We start from the raw sequence: 17,747 nt of genomic DNA on the forward strand, positions 1-17,747 counted from the left end.
CACGCTGTTCTAACACGTGCTGAATGTGGCTTGGCATTGTCTTGCTGAAATAAGCAGGGGCGTCCATGAAAAAGACGGCGTGAGTTGGGAAATTGTGTTAGATGTAAATATAAACCCATATTCAATTGAATATGCTACAAAGAGAACATATTTGATGTTCAAACTGATAAACATTTTTTTTTTGCAAACAATCATTAACTTTAGAATTTGATGCCAGCAACACATGACAAAAAAGTTGGGAAAGGTGGCAATAAATACTGATAAAGTTGAGGAATGCTCATCAAACACTTATTTGGAACATCCCACAGGTGAACAGGCTAATAGGGAACAGGTGGGTGCCATGATTGGGTATAAAAGTAGATTCCATGAAATGCTCAGTCATTCACAAACAAGGATGGGGCGAGGGTCACCACTTTGTCAACAAATGTGTGAGCAAATTGTTGAACAGTTTAAGAAAAACCTTTCTCTACCAGCTATTGCAAGGCATTTAGGGATTTCACCATCTACGCTCCGTAATATCATCAAAGGGTTCAGAGAATCTGGAGAAATCACTGCACGTATGCAGCTAAGCCCGTGACCTTCGATCCCTCAGGCTGTACTGCATCAACAAGCGACATCAGTGTGTAAAGGATATAACCACATGGGCTCAGGAACACTTCAGAAACCCACTGTCAGTAACTACAGTTGGTCGCTACATCTGTAAGTGCAAGTTAAAACTCTCCTATGCAAGGCGAAAACCCTTTATCAACAACACCCAGAAACGCCGTCGGCTTCGCTGGGCCTGAGCTCATCTAAGATGGACTGATACAAAGTGGAAAAGTGTTCTGTGGTCTGACGAGTCCACATTTCACATTGTTTTTGGAAACTGTGGACGTTATGTCCTCCGGACCAAAGCGGAAGAGAACCATCCGGATTGTTATAGGCGCAAAGTGTAAAAGGCAGCATGTGTGATGGTATGGGGGTGTATTAGTGCCCAAGACATGGGTAACTTACACATCTGTGAAGGCGCCATTAATGCTGAAAGGTACATACAGGTTTTGGAGCAACACATGTTGCCATCCAAGCAACGTTACCATGGACGCCCCTGCTTATTTCAGCAAGACAATGCCAAGCCACGTGTTACATCAACGTGGCTTCATAGTAAAAGAGTGCGGTACTAGACTAACCTGCCTGTAGTCTAGACCTGTCTCCCATTGAAAATGTGTGGTGCATTATGAAGCCTAAAATAGCACAACAGAGACCCCCAGACTGTTGAACAACTTAAGCTGTACATCAAGCAAGAATGGGAAATAATTCCACCTGAGAAGCTTAAAAAATGTGTCTCCTCAGTTCCCAAACGTTTACTGAGTGTTGTTAAAAGGAAAGGCCATGTAACACAGTGGTGAACATGCCCTTTCCCAACTACTTTGGCACGTGTTGCAGCCATGAAATTCAAAGTTAATTATTATTTGCAAAAAAAAAAATAAAGTTTATGAAATTGAACATCAAATATCTTGTCTTTGTAGCATATTCATCTGAATATTGGTTGAAAATGATTTGCAAATCATTATATTCCGTTTATATTTACATCTATCACAATTTCCCAACTCATATGAAAACGGGGTTTGTAAATATCTGCTTAATCTATAATTTCAAAGCAAGTTATCTATCAAATTGTACACGGTAAAAATGACAATAGATTTTAACGTATGAAGAGTGGTACTGTTTTTCCATTTACAGTAATATGACGTAAAAAACAAACAAAAAAACATGCATTTTACAGTAAATATCTGGCAATTGTGCTGGCAAGTTGCTTTTTAGAGTGTACGTAAAAATATAAATAAGATTGAAATGCATAGGCAATTTCGTAATGTTATATATTAATCACTATTAGAGATGTCCCTCAATGGAAAATGGTTTATATCTGTGTTCAAGTGTACACACACCAGGTATGCTAGTACAATTGTGTACGCACATTCTTATTATTGCCTATTGTTAGTCAATCAATCAATCAATGTCTATTTATATAGCCCTAAATCACAAGTGTCTCAAAGGGCTGCACAAGCCACGACGACATCCTCGGCTCAGATCCCACATAAGAGCAAGGAAAAACTCACCCCAGAGTGGGACGTCGATGTGAATGACTATGAGAAACCTTGGAGAGGACCGCATATGTGGGTACCCCCCCCCCCCTCTAGGGGAGACCGAATTCAATGGATGTCGAGTTGGTCTGACATAATATTGTGAAAGTCCAGTCCATAGTGGATCCAACATATCAGAGAAAGTCCAGTCCATAGTAGATCTAACATAATAGTGAGAGAGTCCAGTCCATAGTGGATCTAACATAATAGTGAGAGAGTCCAGTCCATAGTGGATCTAACATAATAGTGTGAGAGTCCAGTCCATAGTGGATCTAACATAATAGTGAGAGTCCAGTCCATAGTGGATCTAACATAATAGTGTGAGAGTCCAGTCCATAGTGGATCTAACATAATAGTGAGAGTCCAGTCCATAGTTGATCTAATATAATAGTGAGAGTCCAGTCCATAGTGGATCTAAGATAATAGTGTGAGAGTCCAGTCCATAGTGGATCTAACATAATAGTGAGAGTCCAGTCCATAGTGGATATAACCTAATAGTGTGAGAGTCCAGTCCATAGTGGATCTAACATAATAGTGTGAGAGTCCAGTCCATAGTGGATCTAACATAATAGTGTGAGAGTCCAGTCCAAAGTGGATCTAACATAATAGTGTGAGAGTCCAATCCATAGTGGATCTAACATAATAGTGAGAGTCCAGTCCATAGTGGGGCCAGCAGGAGACCATCCCGAGCGGAGACGGGTCAGCAGCTCAGAGATGTTCCCAACCGATGCACAGGCTAGCGGTCCACCCCGGGTCCCGACTTTAGACAGCCAGCACTTCATCCATGGCCACCGGACCTGTGTAACTCCCCCTCCACAAGGGTGAGGGGGGCAGAGGAGACAAGAAAATAAACAGCAGATCAACTGGTCTAAAAGGGGGTCTATTTAAAGGCTAGAGTATACAAATGAGTTTTAAGATGGGACTTAAATGCTTCTACTGAGGTAGCATCTCTAATTGTTACCGGGAGGGCATTCCATAGTACTGGAGCCCCAATAGAAAACATTCTAAAGGCCGCAGACTTTTTTTGGGCTCTGGGAATCACTAATAAGCCGGTGTTCTTTGAACGCAGATTTCTTGCCGGGACATATGGTACAATACAATCAGCAAGATAGGATGGAGCTAGACCGTGTAGTATTTTATACGTAAGTAGTAAAACCTTAAAGTCGCATCTTAAGTGCACAGGAAGCCAGTGCAGGTGAGCCAGTATAGGTATATATATATATGTATGTAAAAGGTATATACAGTATAGGTGTAATATGATCAAACTTTCTTGTCAAAAGTCTAGCAGCCGCATTTTGTACCAACTGTAATCTTTTAATGCTAGACATAGGGAGACCCCAAAATAATACGTTATAGTAATCGAGACGAGACGTAACGAACGCATGAATAATAATCTCAGCTTCGCTAGTGGACAAAATGGAACGAATTTTAGCCTTATTACGGTGATGAAAGAAGGCTGTTTTAGTAACACTCTTGATGTGTGACTCAAACGAGAGAGTTGTTTTAGTAACACTCTTAATGTGTGACTAAAGAGTTCGGTGGAAGAAAATACCCAGATTCTTTACTGAGTTGCCTTGTGTAATTGTTTGGTTGTCAAATGTTAAGGTGGTATTATTAAATAAATGTCGGTGTCTAGCAGAACCGATAATCAGCATTTCCGTTTTCTTGGCGTTGAGTTGCAAGAAGTTAGCGGACATCCATTGTTTAATTTCATTCAGACACGCCTCCATCTGACTACAATCCGGTGCGTTGGTCAGCTTTAGGGGCATGTAGAGTTGGGTGTCATCAGCATAACAATGAAAGCTAACACCGTATTTGCGTATAATGTCGCCTAGCGGCAGCATGTCGATACTAAAGAGTGCAGGGCCAAGAACCGAACCCTGGGGAACTCCGCACGTTACCTTAACATAGTCCGATGTCACATTGTTATGGGAGACGTACTGCATCCTGTCAGTAAGATAAGAGTTACTTTTTATATCCAATAATGCATTGTATTCTTACTTGTGTTTTTTTTTTTATATTGGTAAAATGATACACATTTTTTTTAAGTGAGAAAAAAATTCTAACTAATGTCACTGCCAAAGCTTTGAAATATGGCTCGCCTTATGTAATATTCATGATGAAAAAAAACAAAACAAAAAGTTATTTTATCTAATATTTCAGAATAATTCCTACCAACAGAGAAACATTTGTGCTCACTTAATTATTTAGATCTATATCTTGGTGTTTAACTAAGAAAAAACAAACAAACAAACAAAAAATAACTCGCCGGTCTTTTGAGGGCTCCTGGAGATGGGCTACCTTTAAAGAGACATAAATGACAGTTCTAGTGTATGGAAGTGAATTAACTACACTCCGGAGTGTGTTAATACTTTGTTGTGCTTATTTAGCTACAAGATTGCAATCACAATAATAAATATATTAAAACCCTCTCAAAAGATGACTTTGGAAAATGCACATTTTTATTTGGGTACCTAATGTTGTGGCCCAGTACAGCAAAACCCCATTTTGCTCATTTTATTTGACAAGGACGTCACAAGGTAATGTGTTTTTATGACTCACAGCTAGATGGCGCCATTATCCTCCATGTATTACTCCCATTACCTGCCCCCACCCACCTGACCACCTGCATGATCCCCGTCATCGCTATCTCCTCGCCGTCCTTATCCCCCCGCCTCCTGGGGCTCCTGTCGCCACAGCGGCGCTCTCGGCCGTCCTTTACGGCGCAACCACGGCCCGGGTTTCCCCTCCGGAGGTGAGCAGCTGCATCAGGCTTCCAGATGCCGGCCTGTCGGTGCCCAAGGCCCACTTGAAGAACATTCTGCAACCACACCAAGAGAAGATCAAACAGGGCGGCGGACCCCTTTAAAAAAAGTGCCTTGCTCGAGGGCACTTGGCTGTCACACAAGTGCAAAATGATGAAATGTGATCCTTCATTAATATGAATAACACACCTGTGATCTTGTTAGGTGTCATACAAGTGTAAAAATAAGTTAGACATAAAAACATCAAACTTTCACAAGTGACAACGTTATTGGCTCCAACTGTTTTGATTACCGTATTTTCCGGACCATAGGGCGCACTGGATTATAAGGCGCACTGCCGAAATGGTCTACTTTCGATCTTTTTCTTTTTTAAGGCGCACCGGATTATAAGGTGCATTAAAAGGACTCATTTTTTTTTCTTTTTCTAAATGTAAAAAACTTCCTTGTGGTCTACATAACATGTAATGGTGGTGCTTTGGTCAAAATGTTTCATAGATGATGTTTTACACATCTTCACATTATTATGCCTAATTTTGTTGTTATGCCCCGCTGGATGCATTTAACTGTCAAGAAGGGGACTATGGCGGGTTTGTTTTCCCGAGATGCAATAAAAGTTGGAGCGGACATGGCGTGAAGGTAAGGACATATTTATTTTTACTATAACAAAAAGAACAAACTAAAGGCGCACACAAGGCGGAGGTACAAACTTGACTATGAAACAAAAACTTACACTTAACGTAGACTAAGGACATGAAACAAAAGAACTTCTAAACGTGACATGAATAAACAAAAACTTACTTGGAACAAGCATGGAAACGATCATGGAACAATGGCATGGAATCAACGCATGAGTGACAAGGGTAACAGCAGATAATGTCGCCAGGCCGACCAACAGAAAAAGACAGGCTTAAATAACAGTGACATGATTGGTGACAGGTGTGTGAGTCCAAATGTGGAACAGGTGAAACTAATGGGTAACCATGGAAACAAAACAAGGGAGTGAACAACCAGGAACTAAAAAGCGTCCAAAAAACAAACAGCACATGGCCAAACAAAAACATGATCAACACAGACATGACATAAACAATGTAACAAGGTTTTCCAAAATAAATCAACTCAAGTTATGGAAAAAAGTGCCAACATGGCACTGCCATATTTACCGGTATTATTGAAGTCACAAAGTGCATTATTTTTTTTAACATGCCTCAAAACAGCAGCTTGGAATTTGGGACATGCTCTCCCTGAAATAATCCTGATACCCACTACAACTATGGGAAACACTGTACTTTGACTTTCACAAAGTGCATTTTTTTTTTTTTTTAAACATGCCTCAAAACAACAGCTATGAAAACAATGAAGGCACACAGCTTCAGTCCAGAGTATACTATAAACTGGGCTCAATCTGCCCTGTTCTAAACGTATTCGTATGAGTAACAAAAATGTGCAAATAAAAACAAGAAAGGCACAAAAATAAAAAAAACTGCTTCAGTCTAGACTAGTAGATAACACAGCCATCCTTTAAAGTGCATGAACATTAATAAAACTGCTTCAGTCTAGACTAGTAGATAACACAGCCATCCTTTAAAGTGCATGAACATTAATAAAACTGCTTCAGTCTAGACTAGTAGAAAACACAGCCATCATTTAAAGTACATGAACATTAATAAAACTGCTTCAGTCTAGACTAGTAGAAAACACAGCCATCCTTTAAAGTGCATGAACATTAATACAACTGCTTCAGTCTAGACTAGTAGAAAACACAGCCATCCTTTAAAGTGCATGGAGAAAAAAGGCACAAAACATAAATAAAACAGCTTCACTCAGTCCAGACTATTAGTCTATTTGTGCAACAGATGAAGCTCAAAGAGTGGGCTAATTCTTTTTCTCCTTGTCATCACGTGTGAGAGGTAGATTTTTCTGACTGAAAACAAGCATCTGCAAGGGGTTCTGGGTATTTGTTCTGTTGTGTTTATGTTGTGTTACAGTGCGGATGTTCTCCCGAAATGTGTTTGTCATTCTTGTTTGGTGTGGGTTCACAGTGTGGCGCATATTTGTAACAGTGTTAAAGTTGTTTATACGGCCACCCTCAGTGTGACCTGTATGGCTGTTGACCAAGTATGTCAAGCCGTAGATATTATGTTACTGGGCCAGTACACAAAGGCAGCGCCTTCAAGGATTAATTGGTGCTCTGTACATCTTCCTGCGTCCGTGTGCACAGCGGCGTTTTAGAAAGTCACAAATTTTACTTTTGGAAACCGATAATCGTGAAACCGATACCGATAATTTCCGATATTACTTTTTAAAGCATTTATCGGTCGATATTATCGGACATCCCTAGTTTTAATGACATTCAGACTTTACTTCAATCAATAACGGAGCAGCATCTCCTCATCCGTGGCTCACTAGTGCAACAACGCCCGAAATGTGTCCCGTGAAAAACCGTCCAAGCGGAACTCTAATAACTACATTTCTTTGGGTGAATAATGTAAACTCACTACATGTTTTAGTGCTTTCATGGTGAGTCTACTGACAGATATAAGTACGAACTTTACACTACTTTATATTAGAAATGGCAAAAGTGGAGGATGAATGTCACATAACAAGAAAATAGAGAAAAATAGGAAACTTATCGACTACAGCATGTTTCAGATTCTAAATGTTGCAGAAAATAATTAAGAAGCACTGGTGTAATCCAAGGGTTTTAAACCAAAAAACACTTCTCATTTCTGCCATACTCACACAATTCTTGCATCTGAAAAAAAACATGACACATTTGTACTCCCTGAAAGTGGGAAGATCTTATGACTGTTCACGAGATTTGCTGTAGGAGCATCATAAAAATTAATGCAGGGACAAAGAATAAACAGGCCAACTTACACATGTACAAAATCCAAAAACAGTGAAGTTGTCACGTTGTGTAAATGGTAAATAAAAAGAGAATACAATGATTTGCAAATCCTTTTCAACTTATATTCAATTGAATAGACCGCAAAGACAAGATACTTCATGTTCACACTGAGAAACTTTATTTTTTGCAAAAATTAGATCATTTGGAATTTGATGCCTGCGACATGTTTCAAAAAAGCTGGCACAAGTGGCAAAAAAGAGTGAGAAAGTTGAGGAATGCTCATCAAAGACTTATTTGGAACATGCCACAGGTGAACAGGCTAATTCGGAACAGGTGGGTGCCATGATTGGGTATAAAAGTAGATTCCATGAAATGCTCAGTCACTCACAAACAAGGATGGGGCGAGGGTCACCACTTTCTCAAAAAATGCGTGAGCAAATTGTTTAAGAACAACATTTCTCAACCAGCTATTGCAAGGAATTTAGGGATTTCACCATCTCCGGTCCGTAATATCAAAAGATTCAGAGAATCTGGAGAAATCACTGCACGTAAGCCATGATATTACATATCTTCAATTCCTCAGGCGGTACTGCATCAAAAAGTGACATCAATGTGCAAAGGATATAACCACATGGGCTCAGGAACACTTCAGAAAACCACTGTCAGTAACTACAGTTTGTCGCTACATCTGTAAGTGCAAGTTAAAACTCTATTATGCGAAGCCAAAGCTATTTATGCTGCTCAGTGGCCTAGTGGTTAGAGTGTCCGCCCTGAGATCGGTAGGTCCTGAGTTCAAACCCCGGCCGAGTCATACCAAAGACTACAACAATGGGATCCATTACCTCCCTGCTTGGCACTCAGCATCAAGGGTTGGAATTGGGGGTTAAATCACCAAAAATTATACCCGGGCGTGGCCCCCGCTCCTGCTCACTGCTCCCCTCACCTCCCAGAGGGGGATCGCGGGTGATCAATCAAATGCAGAGAATAATTTCACCACACCTAGTGTGTGTGTGACTATCATTGGTACTTTAACTTTAATTTATCAACAACACCCAGAAACACAGCCGGCTTCGCTGGGCCCGAGCTATTCTGTTTTTATTTACAAATTACACAACGTACCAACTTCACTGGTTTGTGTTTTGTAGAAAAAGATTATAAACATGAGTGCAAATGTGGCATCAGGCCTCTGATGTCAGCCACAATTAAAGCATTAGTGGTGTGTGATACAAATCAGCCACATTGAAGGGCTGTTATCTACAAAGCATATTGAATTTGCAGTGATTTAAAATGAATTTATTGGACAGATGAATGGTCCCTGGCGGATACAGACCACACCCAAAGCAGCCACAGCGTCACCAAACAGAAAGTATTGATGGCTTCTTGTTGAGAGAAGAAGTGATTATTCCCGTCTTTACCTGACAAATGACATCCACTTGTTTTTTTCCACACCAGCGACTCACCGGCACCGTCGGCGCAGCAGTTTTTTACGACTAACATTCGTCACGTGCCAGGGTCAGAGAGGCAATAAAAAGGAAAATGATGGAATGATAGTAGCCGCCTTTCATTTCCCGCTATGCAGATGCAGTTTCTATTTGTGTCTCCTCAGTCACAGACGCTGATCCCATCTGATAACATGTCTGAAAGGCGGGCCCAACCCTTGCACAATTAAGACACATTTATTGATGCACAAATCTGTATTTAAATCATAAAATACAAACCCCGTTTCCATATGAGTTGGGAAATTGTGTTAGATGTAAATATAAACGGAATACAATGATTTGCAAATCATTTTCAACCCATATTCAGTTGAATATGCTACAAAGACAACATAATTGATGTTCAAACTGATGAACATTTTTTTTTTGTGCAAATAATCAAACTTTAGAATTTGATGCCAGCAACACGTGACAAAGAAGTTGGGAAAGGTGGCAATAAATACTGATAAAGTTGAGGAATGCTCATCAAAGACTTATTTGGAACATCCCACAGGTGAACAGGCTAATTGGGAACAGGTGGGTGCCATGATTGGGTATAAAAACAGCTTCCCAAAAAATGCTCAGTCTTTCACATGAAAGGATGGGGCGAGGTACACCCCTTTGTCCACAACTGCGTGAGCAAATAATCAAACAGTTTAGAACAACGTTTCTCAAAGTGCAATTGCAAGAAATGTAGGGATTTCAACATCTACGGTCCATAATATCATCAAAAGGTTCAGAGAATCTGGAGAAATCACTCCACGTAAGCGGCATGGCCTGAAACCAACATTGAATGACCGTGACCTTCGATCCCTCAGACGGCACTGTATCAATAACCGACATCAATCTCTAAAGGATATCACCACATGGGCTCAGGAACACTTCAGAAAACCACTGTCACTAAATACAGTTGGTCGCTACATCTGTAAGTGCAAGTTAAAGCTCTACTATGCAAAGCGAAAGCCATTTATCAACAACATCCAGAAACGCCGTCGGCTTCTCTGGGCCCAAGATCATCTAAGATGGACTCATGCAAAGTGGAAAAGTGTTCTGTGGTCTGACGAGTCTACATTTCAAATTGTTTTTGGAAATATTCGACACCGTGTCATCCGGACCAAAGGGGAAGCGAACCATCCAGACTGTTATTGACGCAAAGTTCAAAAGCCAGCATCTGTGATGGTATAGGGCTGCATTAGTGCCCAAGGCATGGGTAACTTACACATCTGTGAAGGGCACCATTAATGCTGAAAGGTACATACAGGTTTTGGAACAACATATGCTGCCATCTAAGCGCCGTCTTTTTCATGGACACCCCTGCTTATTTCAGCAAGACAATGCCAAGCCACATTCAGCACGTGTTACAACAACGTGGCTTTGTAAAAAAAAAAAGAGTGCGGGTACTTTCCTGGTTCGCCTGCAGTCCAGACCTGTCTCCCATCGAAAATGTGTGGCGCATTATGAAGCGTAAAATACGACAGCGGAGAGACCCCGGACTGTTGAACGACTGAAGCTCTACATAAAACAAGAATGGGAAATAACTCCACTTTCAAAGCTTCAACAATTAGTTTCCTCAGTTCCCAATCGTTTACTGAGTGTTGTTAAAAGAAAAGGTGATGTAACAGAGTGGTGAACATGCCCTTTCCCAACTACTTTGGCACGTGTTGCAGCCATGAAATTCTAAGTTAATTATTATTTGCAAAAAAAAAAAAAGTTTATGAGTTTGAACATCAAATATCTTGTCTTTGTAGTGCATTCAATTGAATATGGGTTGAAAAGGATTTGCAAATCATTGTATTCCGTTTATATTTACATCTAACACAATTTCCCAACTCATATGGAAACGGGGTTTGTAAGATGTTTTGATTAAATGATTGATTGAGTGATTGAGACTTTTATTAGTAGATTGTACAGTACAGTACATATTCCGTACAATTGACCACTAAATGGTAACACCCCAATAAGTTTTTCAACTTGTTTAAGTCAGGGTCCATGTTAATCAATTCATGGTTTATTGTCTTGTTCTTACCTCATTGTTTTAAACAACACCAACATTTCTATTCATCATGTAACAAACTTCCAGACAACGTTATTAAATATGCTTTTTCTTGGAGTTTAGTCCCTCCAAGATTTCGCTAGCATTTTTTGTGATGATGCAACCTAAAATGCCCAAATCAACGGCAGCTTTTTCACAAAGCTGCAATGTTTTGAGTTTCTTTCCAATAACATTGAATCAACTTGTGATCTCATGAATGTGCTGTCAGCGTTTTAAGTGTTCCTTGTAAACGTAACCTTTGAAAAGAACAGGATTCCAACAAAAAATTGGAATACAAACTCTGCATTGATGTTTTATACTACACACATTTAAAAGTAGACACTAGATGGCAGATTGTCAACTTACTGTACTTTAATTCATTATAACTAATAATAGTTGTAATTAATTATAATTACAAGAGAAAATACCACCTTATTGTCAGCTGTCAGCTCAGTCGTCCACAAGTTGCAGACATTCTCTGTGTGTTTGTTTATCTTAAAAATGTCTTTACTGTATTTTAGGGCTGCAACAATTAATCGATTAAATCGATTAAAATCGATTATAAAAATAGTTGGCGATTCATTTAGTCATTGATTTGTTGGATGTATGCTATGCTGCGGCTACATCTCATGAGGTGGCAGTATACCAGCCAATGATGAGTCATGTGCAGCTCACGTGACTACGCCATCTCCTTTGCTGGAAACATTCGAAATATGGCGGCGTAAAAAGTAAAAAAAAAAAAAAAATTAAAAAAAATAAAATAAAATAAAAAAGTAAATTTTACAGTAAAATTCTGGCAACTGAATATGCTACATGTGTTATCTTCAACTTGTCTTTTTGTTTTTCTACAACTGGAGACTTGAAGGACTGCTGTTCTTTTAAAAATTAAAAGAACAGCAGTTCAACAATTAGTTGTAGAATTGTTGAACTGCAACAATTCCGCTGTTTTTTTTTTTCTACCATAAAAACAGCGGTACTGTTTTTTCATTACAGTAATATACACTACATTTTGAGGTGACATTATTGTAACTTACCATGTTTTTTTTACATTTTAGTTTAAAAAAAAATCTACTAATAAAATGCATTAAAAAAGGGTGTTATAATAGTATTCACTGGTAGAACCGGCACTCTGGGGTCAAACGTAACTGTGATGTGGCCCTCAGTGAAAACCACTTTGACACCTCGGCCCAATGACAGTATGAAAAGTTTTTTGTTTTTTTTATAGAAATGGTGGCAAACTTATTAAAAATGAAAAAGTAAGAAATAACATAGGTAGGTAGGTTATAAAAAATCAAAATAATTATCAATATTGACTAGGGGTGTAACGGTACATGTTTTGTATTGAACCGTTTCGGTACGGGGGTTTCGGTTCGGTACGGGGATGTACCGAACAAGTTTCTAAGCTAAAGTCTTAACAAGCTGCTTTGCTTCTTCTGCCTCTGTCTCAGCACCCAGCATTGTCCCACCCACACAACCATCTGATTGGTTACACAAAAAGCGGTAACAGCAAATCAGCGTGCGTATTCAGAGCGCATGTAGTCAGTGCTTCAGCGTCGAGCAGATAGGTGTTTAACAGGTGAGCATCAGGCAGCGTACTCTCCCCAAATTAAAGTAAACACCTCCCAGTCAACTACTAGTAACATCACTATGAGTCCGTTGACGTTCTAGAAACTTAAACTGCAGCTCAGCTTGCTCGCAGTCCTGGCTTGAGATGAAGGCTAATTAGCTTTTAGCATAACGTTAGCTCATTTTGCGGTGTGTGTGCGTGTGTGTGTAGTCTCTCCTATTGCTATTGTACTATTTTTCAGCTATAGTTACATTAATCATTAGTAATGGAGCAGCCTAGTTTTGAATGGCAGGGTCCCTGCTATCACATGTTGATAAAAATATAACATTTACATAATACAAATCAACTACAGGCTTCCCAAATGCTGTAATAATTTAAGCATGATGAGTTGACTTGAAACTGTTTAATGTTGCACTTTTTATATGTAGAAGAAAAGTTTTGTCATTTTATTTAATCTGAGCAACAACTTAAGGCAGTTTAATGTTGATTAACGTGGGCAGAATTATTATAGTGTTCCCAATGTTAAAAGGATAAAGCCATTGTTTACACATTTGGTAAATAAATAGCCAACAAAAATGTATATTTTGTTGTTTTCTTACTGTACCGAAAATGAACCAAAATTTTTGTGTACCGTTACACCCCTAATATCGACATATATAAAACAATTGTTTTGACTGAAGCTAAATATCACAAATTAGGATGCAAATCCACTCCTTCAGAAATGATGCACACGTTTCCATTCCAAAGACTTACAGCTTAAGAAATAACTCACATTTGCAGAGGTACTGAGTAAAAAGGCACTTACTCAGCAATGTACTCTAGCGGTGTCCACGCGCCGAAGTCGGCGTCAGGCATGGACTTCCTGCTCATGGGCGTATCCAAGGAAACGCTGGAAAAGGAGGCAGATGACAATCAGTGCAAGCAGCTGGCTGTGACACAATCATTTGTGTATTTTTTTTTAAACACAGCTCGTTTAATACCAACATTTATTCATCTCGTGCCACATTTTTTGACAAGCCTCTTATTACACTGTGCAAGTGTACTTAATGCTGTGTCCTGCGAGCGTATTTAAGCATCACGAGGCGGGCACACATTAAAGCTGCCGACAAAAGAAGCCACTCATTCAGCATGAGTTGTGTGACCCACAGTTGGCGTGGAAAAGCAGAAATGCAAGTCATTGGGCTAATACAAAACAGATGTGACAGCCGCCCTCCAGGCTGCTGCTGCTGCTGTTGGTGCAGCATGCAGCCACAGACAAGGCACCGGCCAGATACACCCCTCTTGACATTTTTTTCGAAAAAAAAAAACATTATAAACTGTCATAATGATTATGCAAAAACCAGGACAGCAAAATATTTGCAAAACAACAATATTTTGTCTGCAGCCCTCTTTATTATTTATTTATCTTTAAGCAACCTTTCAAGAGAAGTATCTCTGGTGAATACTAGAAAGACATAATTTTCTACAGTAGAAATAATACATACATTTGACTTGCATTGATACACAAAAGGCAGCTAAAACAACAATGTGTCACACATTCGTGCCACTGAGTTCATCAGCTCATTCGCTGGGTTCATGGAATGTGGCATTCAAGTGTAGTAGGAATTTCTAAACAGAGCCTCTTGTGATGATTGTTATCATCGTTGCAATGATGATTATTGATCACATCAAAATTGATGTCCATGTCTCAGTGATCCACATATGAACACATCAAACACCTCACCTCAAATAGGTCTCTTTTTTTGGACGCCACAAAGAAAAAAAAAAAGTAGTGTCAGAAGTTGGCTGTGCCAATGTTTCCATACGTTAACGACGTCATGACTGTTTTGATATATTTTAATTAGTGCTGATAAATGGTGCATTTTTTTTTATAAGATTAATCACTCTTTTGAATTTGGATTATTCATGATTAATCACAGTGAATTACTTGCCAACATAATTTTTAATTAACCTAAAAAAAGACCCAAATATTTTGACACAAATGCAAAATTAGAGTGTCATACGCAAAGATTTTTTTAATGTACGTAATCTATTTGCTCATATGCTGGGAAAAATATTATCTATAGTCCTATTTAAATGTTGTACTTGTGTCGACCTAATCACTGGCCTTATAACAACCCACGCCGTGTTTTAGATAAACCATTCACTGTCATTGTAAAGGAGCTCAAAATTGTATAAAACAATAATTTCAAATAAACCAAAATAAATTGCGCGACTAATCTAATTAATGGGATATTTTGGGGGATCAATCACACGAGTTAACTTGTAATTTTTAACAGCCCTAATTTTTATATGTTGGACTTTTGTTTGTAATTTCCTGTCCTGTGCTTTTATTTTGTTATACCCAATTCCTGGTCTTGTATGTTCTGCAGTGTTTTATATCTGCTTCTGAACGCTGTTCTCCCCACCTGCTTCTGGTTGGCAAACAGCAGGCTCACCTGTCCCTGGTAGCCAACCAGGAGGGTTTACCTGCCAGCGTTGCTTTACAGACAGCGCTGATTTGTTGTTTTATGTTCGCGGTGTGCTTTTTGTATTTTTGCCTTTCCTGACCAAGTTCTTGTCACCCGGGATCCACTGTGGCAGCCAAGCTTGTGCTCCTTGAGTTTATGTTAATCAATTTTATTTTTACAGGCACATCGCCTATCGTCTCTGCATCCACTGGTCACACTACAAGCCGCTATGCGCTACCGTGACATATGGTTTGATTTGGTATGCTACAACCTGACTTTGTTGGCATTTCTTTACATATATGCCAGTTGTGCTCAGCAGTTAAATAAATAATGCTATTATTTAAGGTTTGTGAGTGCATGATGGGCTGATGGACATGGAGGTTTGAGCACTTACGGCAAGATGGCGACCGTCACGGCTCCTGAAGGCATCCCGCTGTTTTTGGTGGCCAGACTTTGACACAGCTGGTGCACGGCGGCCTTGGCCATCCCATACCCTACCATGCCTGAGGGGGAACAAATTAAACTTAACTTAGCGCACTCAGTTCATTTTACAAACCCCGTTTCCATATGAGTTGGGAAATTGTGTTAGATGTAAATATAAACGCAATACAATGATTTGCAAATCATTTTCAACCCATATTCAGTTGAATATGCTACAAAGACAACATATTTGATGTTCAAACTGATAAACATTTTTTTTTTTTGCAAATAATCATTAACTTTAGAATTTGATGCCAGCAACACGTGACAAAGAAGTTGGGAAAGGTGGCAATAAATACTGATAAAGTTGAGGAATGCTCATCAAACACTTATTTGGAACATCCCACAGGTGAACAGGCAAATTGGGAACAGGTGGGTGCCATGATTGGGTATAAAAGTAGATTCCATGAAATGCTCAGTCATTCACAAACAAGAATGGGGCGAGGGTCACCACTTTTTCAACAAATGCGTGAGCAAATTGTTGAACAGTTTAAGAAAAACCTTTCTCAACCAGCTACTGCAAAGAATTTAGGGATTTCACCATCTACGGTACGTAATATCATCAAAGGGTTCAGAGAATCTGGAGAAATCACTGCACGTACGCAGCTAAGCCCTTGACCTTAGATCCCTCAGGCTGTACTGCATCAATAAGCGACATCAGTGTGTAAAGGATATCACCACACGGGCTCAGGAACACTTCAGAAACCCACTGTCAGTAACTACAGTTGGTCGTTACATCTGTAAGTGCAAGTTAAAACTCTCTTATGCAAGGCGAAAACCGTTTATCAACACCCAGAAACGCCGTCGACTTCGCTGGGCCTGAGCTCATCTAAGATGGACTGATACAAAGTGGATAAGTGTTCTGTGGTCTGACGAGTCCACATTTCAAATTGTTTTTGGAAACTGTGGACGTAGTGTCCTCTGGACCAAAGAGGAAAAGAACCATCCGGATTGTTATAGGCGCAAAGTTGAAAAGCCAGCATCTGTGATGGTATGGGGGTGTATTAGTGCCCAAGACATGGGTAACTTACACATCTGTGAAGGCGCCATTAATGCTGAAAGGTACATACAGGTTTTAGAGCAACATTTGTTGCCATCCAAGCAACGTTACCATGGACGCCCCTGCTTATTTCAGCAAGACAATGCCAAGCCACGTGTTACATCAACGTGGCTTCATAGTAAAAGAGTGCGGGTACTAGACTGGCCTGCCTGTAGTCCAGACCTGTCTCCCATTGAAAATGTGTGGCGCATTATGAAGCCTAAAATACCACAACGGAGACCCCCGGACTGTTGAACAACTTAAGCTGTACATCAAGCAAGAATGGGAAATAATTCCACCTGAGAAGCTTAACAAATGTGTCTCCTCAGTTTCCAAACAATTACTGAGTGTTGTTAAAAGGAAAGGCCATGTAACACAGTGGTGAACGTGCCCTTTCCCAACGACTTTGGCACGTGTTGCAGCCATGAAATTCTAAGTTAATTATTATTTGCAAAAAAAAATTAAGTTTATGAGTTTGAACATCAAATATCTTGTCTTTGTAGTGCATTCAACTGAATATGGGTTGAAAAGGATTTGCAAATCATTGTATTCCGTTTATATTTACATCCAACACAATTTCCCAACTCATATGGAAACGGGGTTTGTACATAAAGTGTCTTTATACGAGACTCTGGCAGTGATAATGAGGCCCACGGAATGTTCTGTAGCTTCAGCAACTGGATGCAGTAAGTAAGTACCTCCCCATTTCTAAAGAATCTCAAGAATTCCGCCTGGTGGCGTCCCATGACACGCTCATAAAATGAGCCAATGGCAACAAGGGGAGTTGGTGCTACTTCCCTCTGATGTTTGCGTTCCCTGCGAGAGCCGATTTAGTCAAACATGAAGCAGGAGGTGGCGGTGTGACCGCAGGTTAGCCTGAGGATGCAGACGTCTGGGAGCACAATGGCCTCAGGTTCGATCCCTGCGCACTGTCACTGGCGGAGCTAATTGCATCGTTTGTTTTTGTAGTG

General features: G+C 39.8%; 1 protein-coding gene across 1 annotated transcript in view; it reads right to left on the bottom strand.

Annotated features, from left to right (window-relative positions):
• Positions 1-4,560: 4,560 nt before the first annotated feature.
• qdpra (quinoid dihydropteridine reductase a) overlaps positions 4,561-17,747 on the bottom strand; it is a 29,158-nt gene continuing 15,971 nt past the window's right edge. The window contains exons 5-7 of the mRNA XM_061976894.1: positions 15,652-15,760; positions 13,613-13,696; positions 4,561-4,941 (exon numbers count right to left, since the gene is read on the bottom strand). Coding sequence (XP_061832878.1) covers positions 4,839-4,941; positions 13,613-13,696; positions 15,652-15,760 — 296 coding nt within the window. The 3' untranslated portion in view covers positions 4,561-4,838. The remainder of the gene's footprint in view (positions 4,942-13,612; positions 13,697-15,651; positions 15,761-17,747) is intronic.

The sequence above is a fragment of the Nerophis lumbriciformis genome, linkage group LG16 (assembly GCF_033978685.3).
Source record: "Nerophis lumbriciformis linkage group LG16, RoL_Nlum_v2.1, whole genome shotgun sequence".
Lineage (NCBI taxonomy): Eukaryota > Metazoa > Chordata > Actinopteri > Syngnathiformes > Syngnathidae > Nerophis > Nerophis lumbriciformis.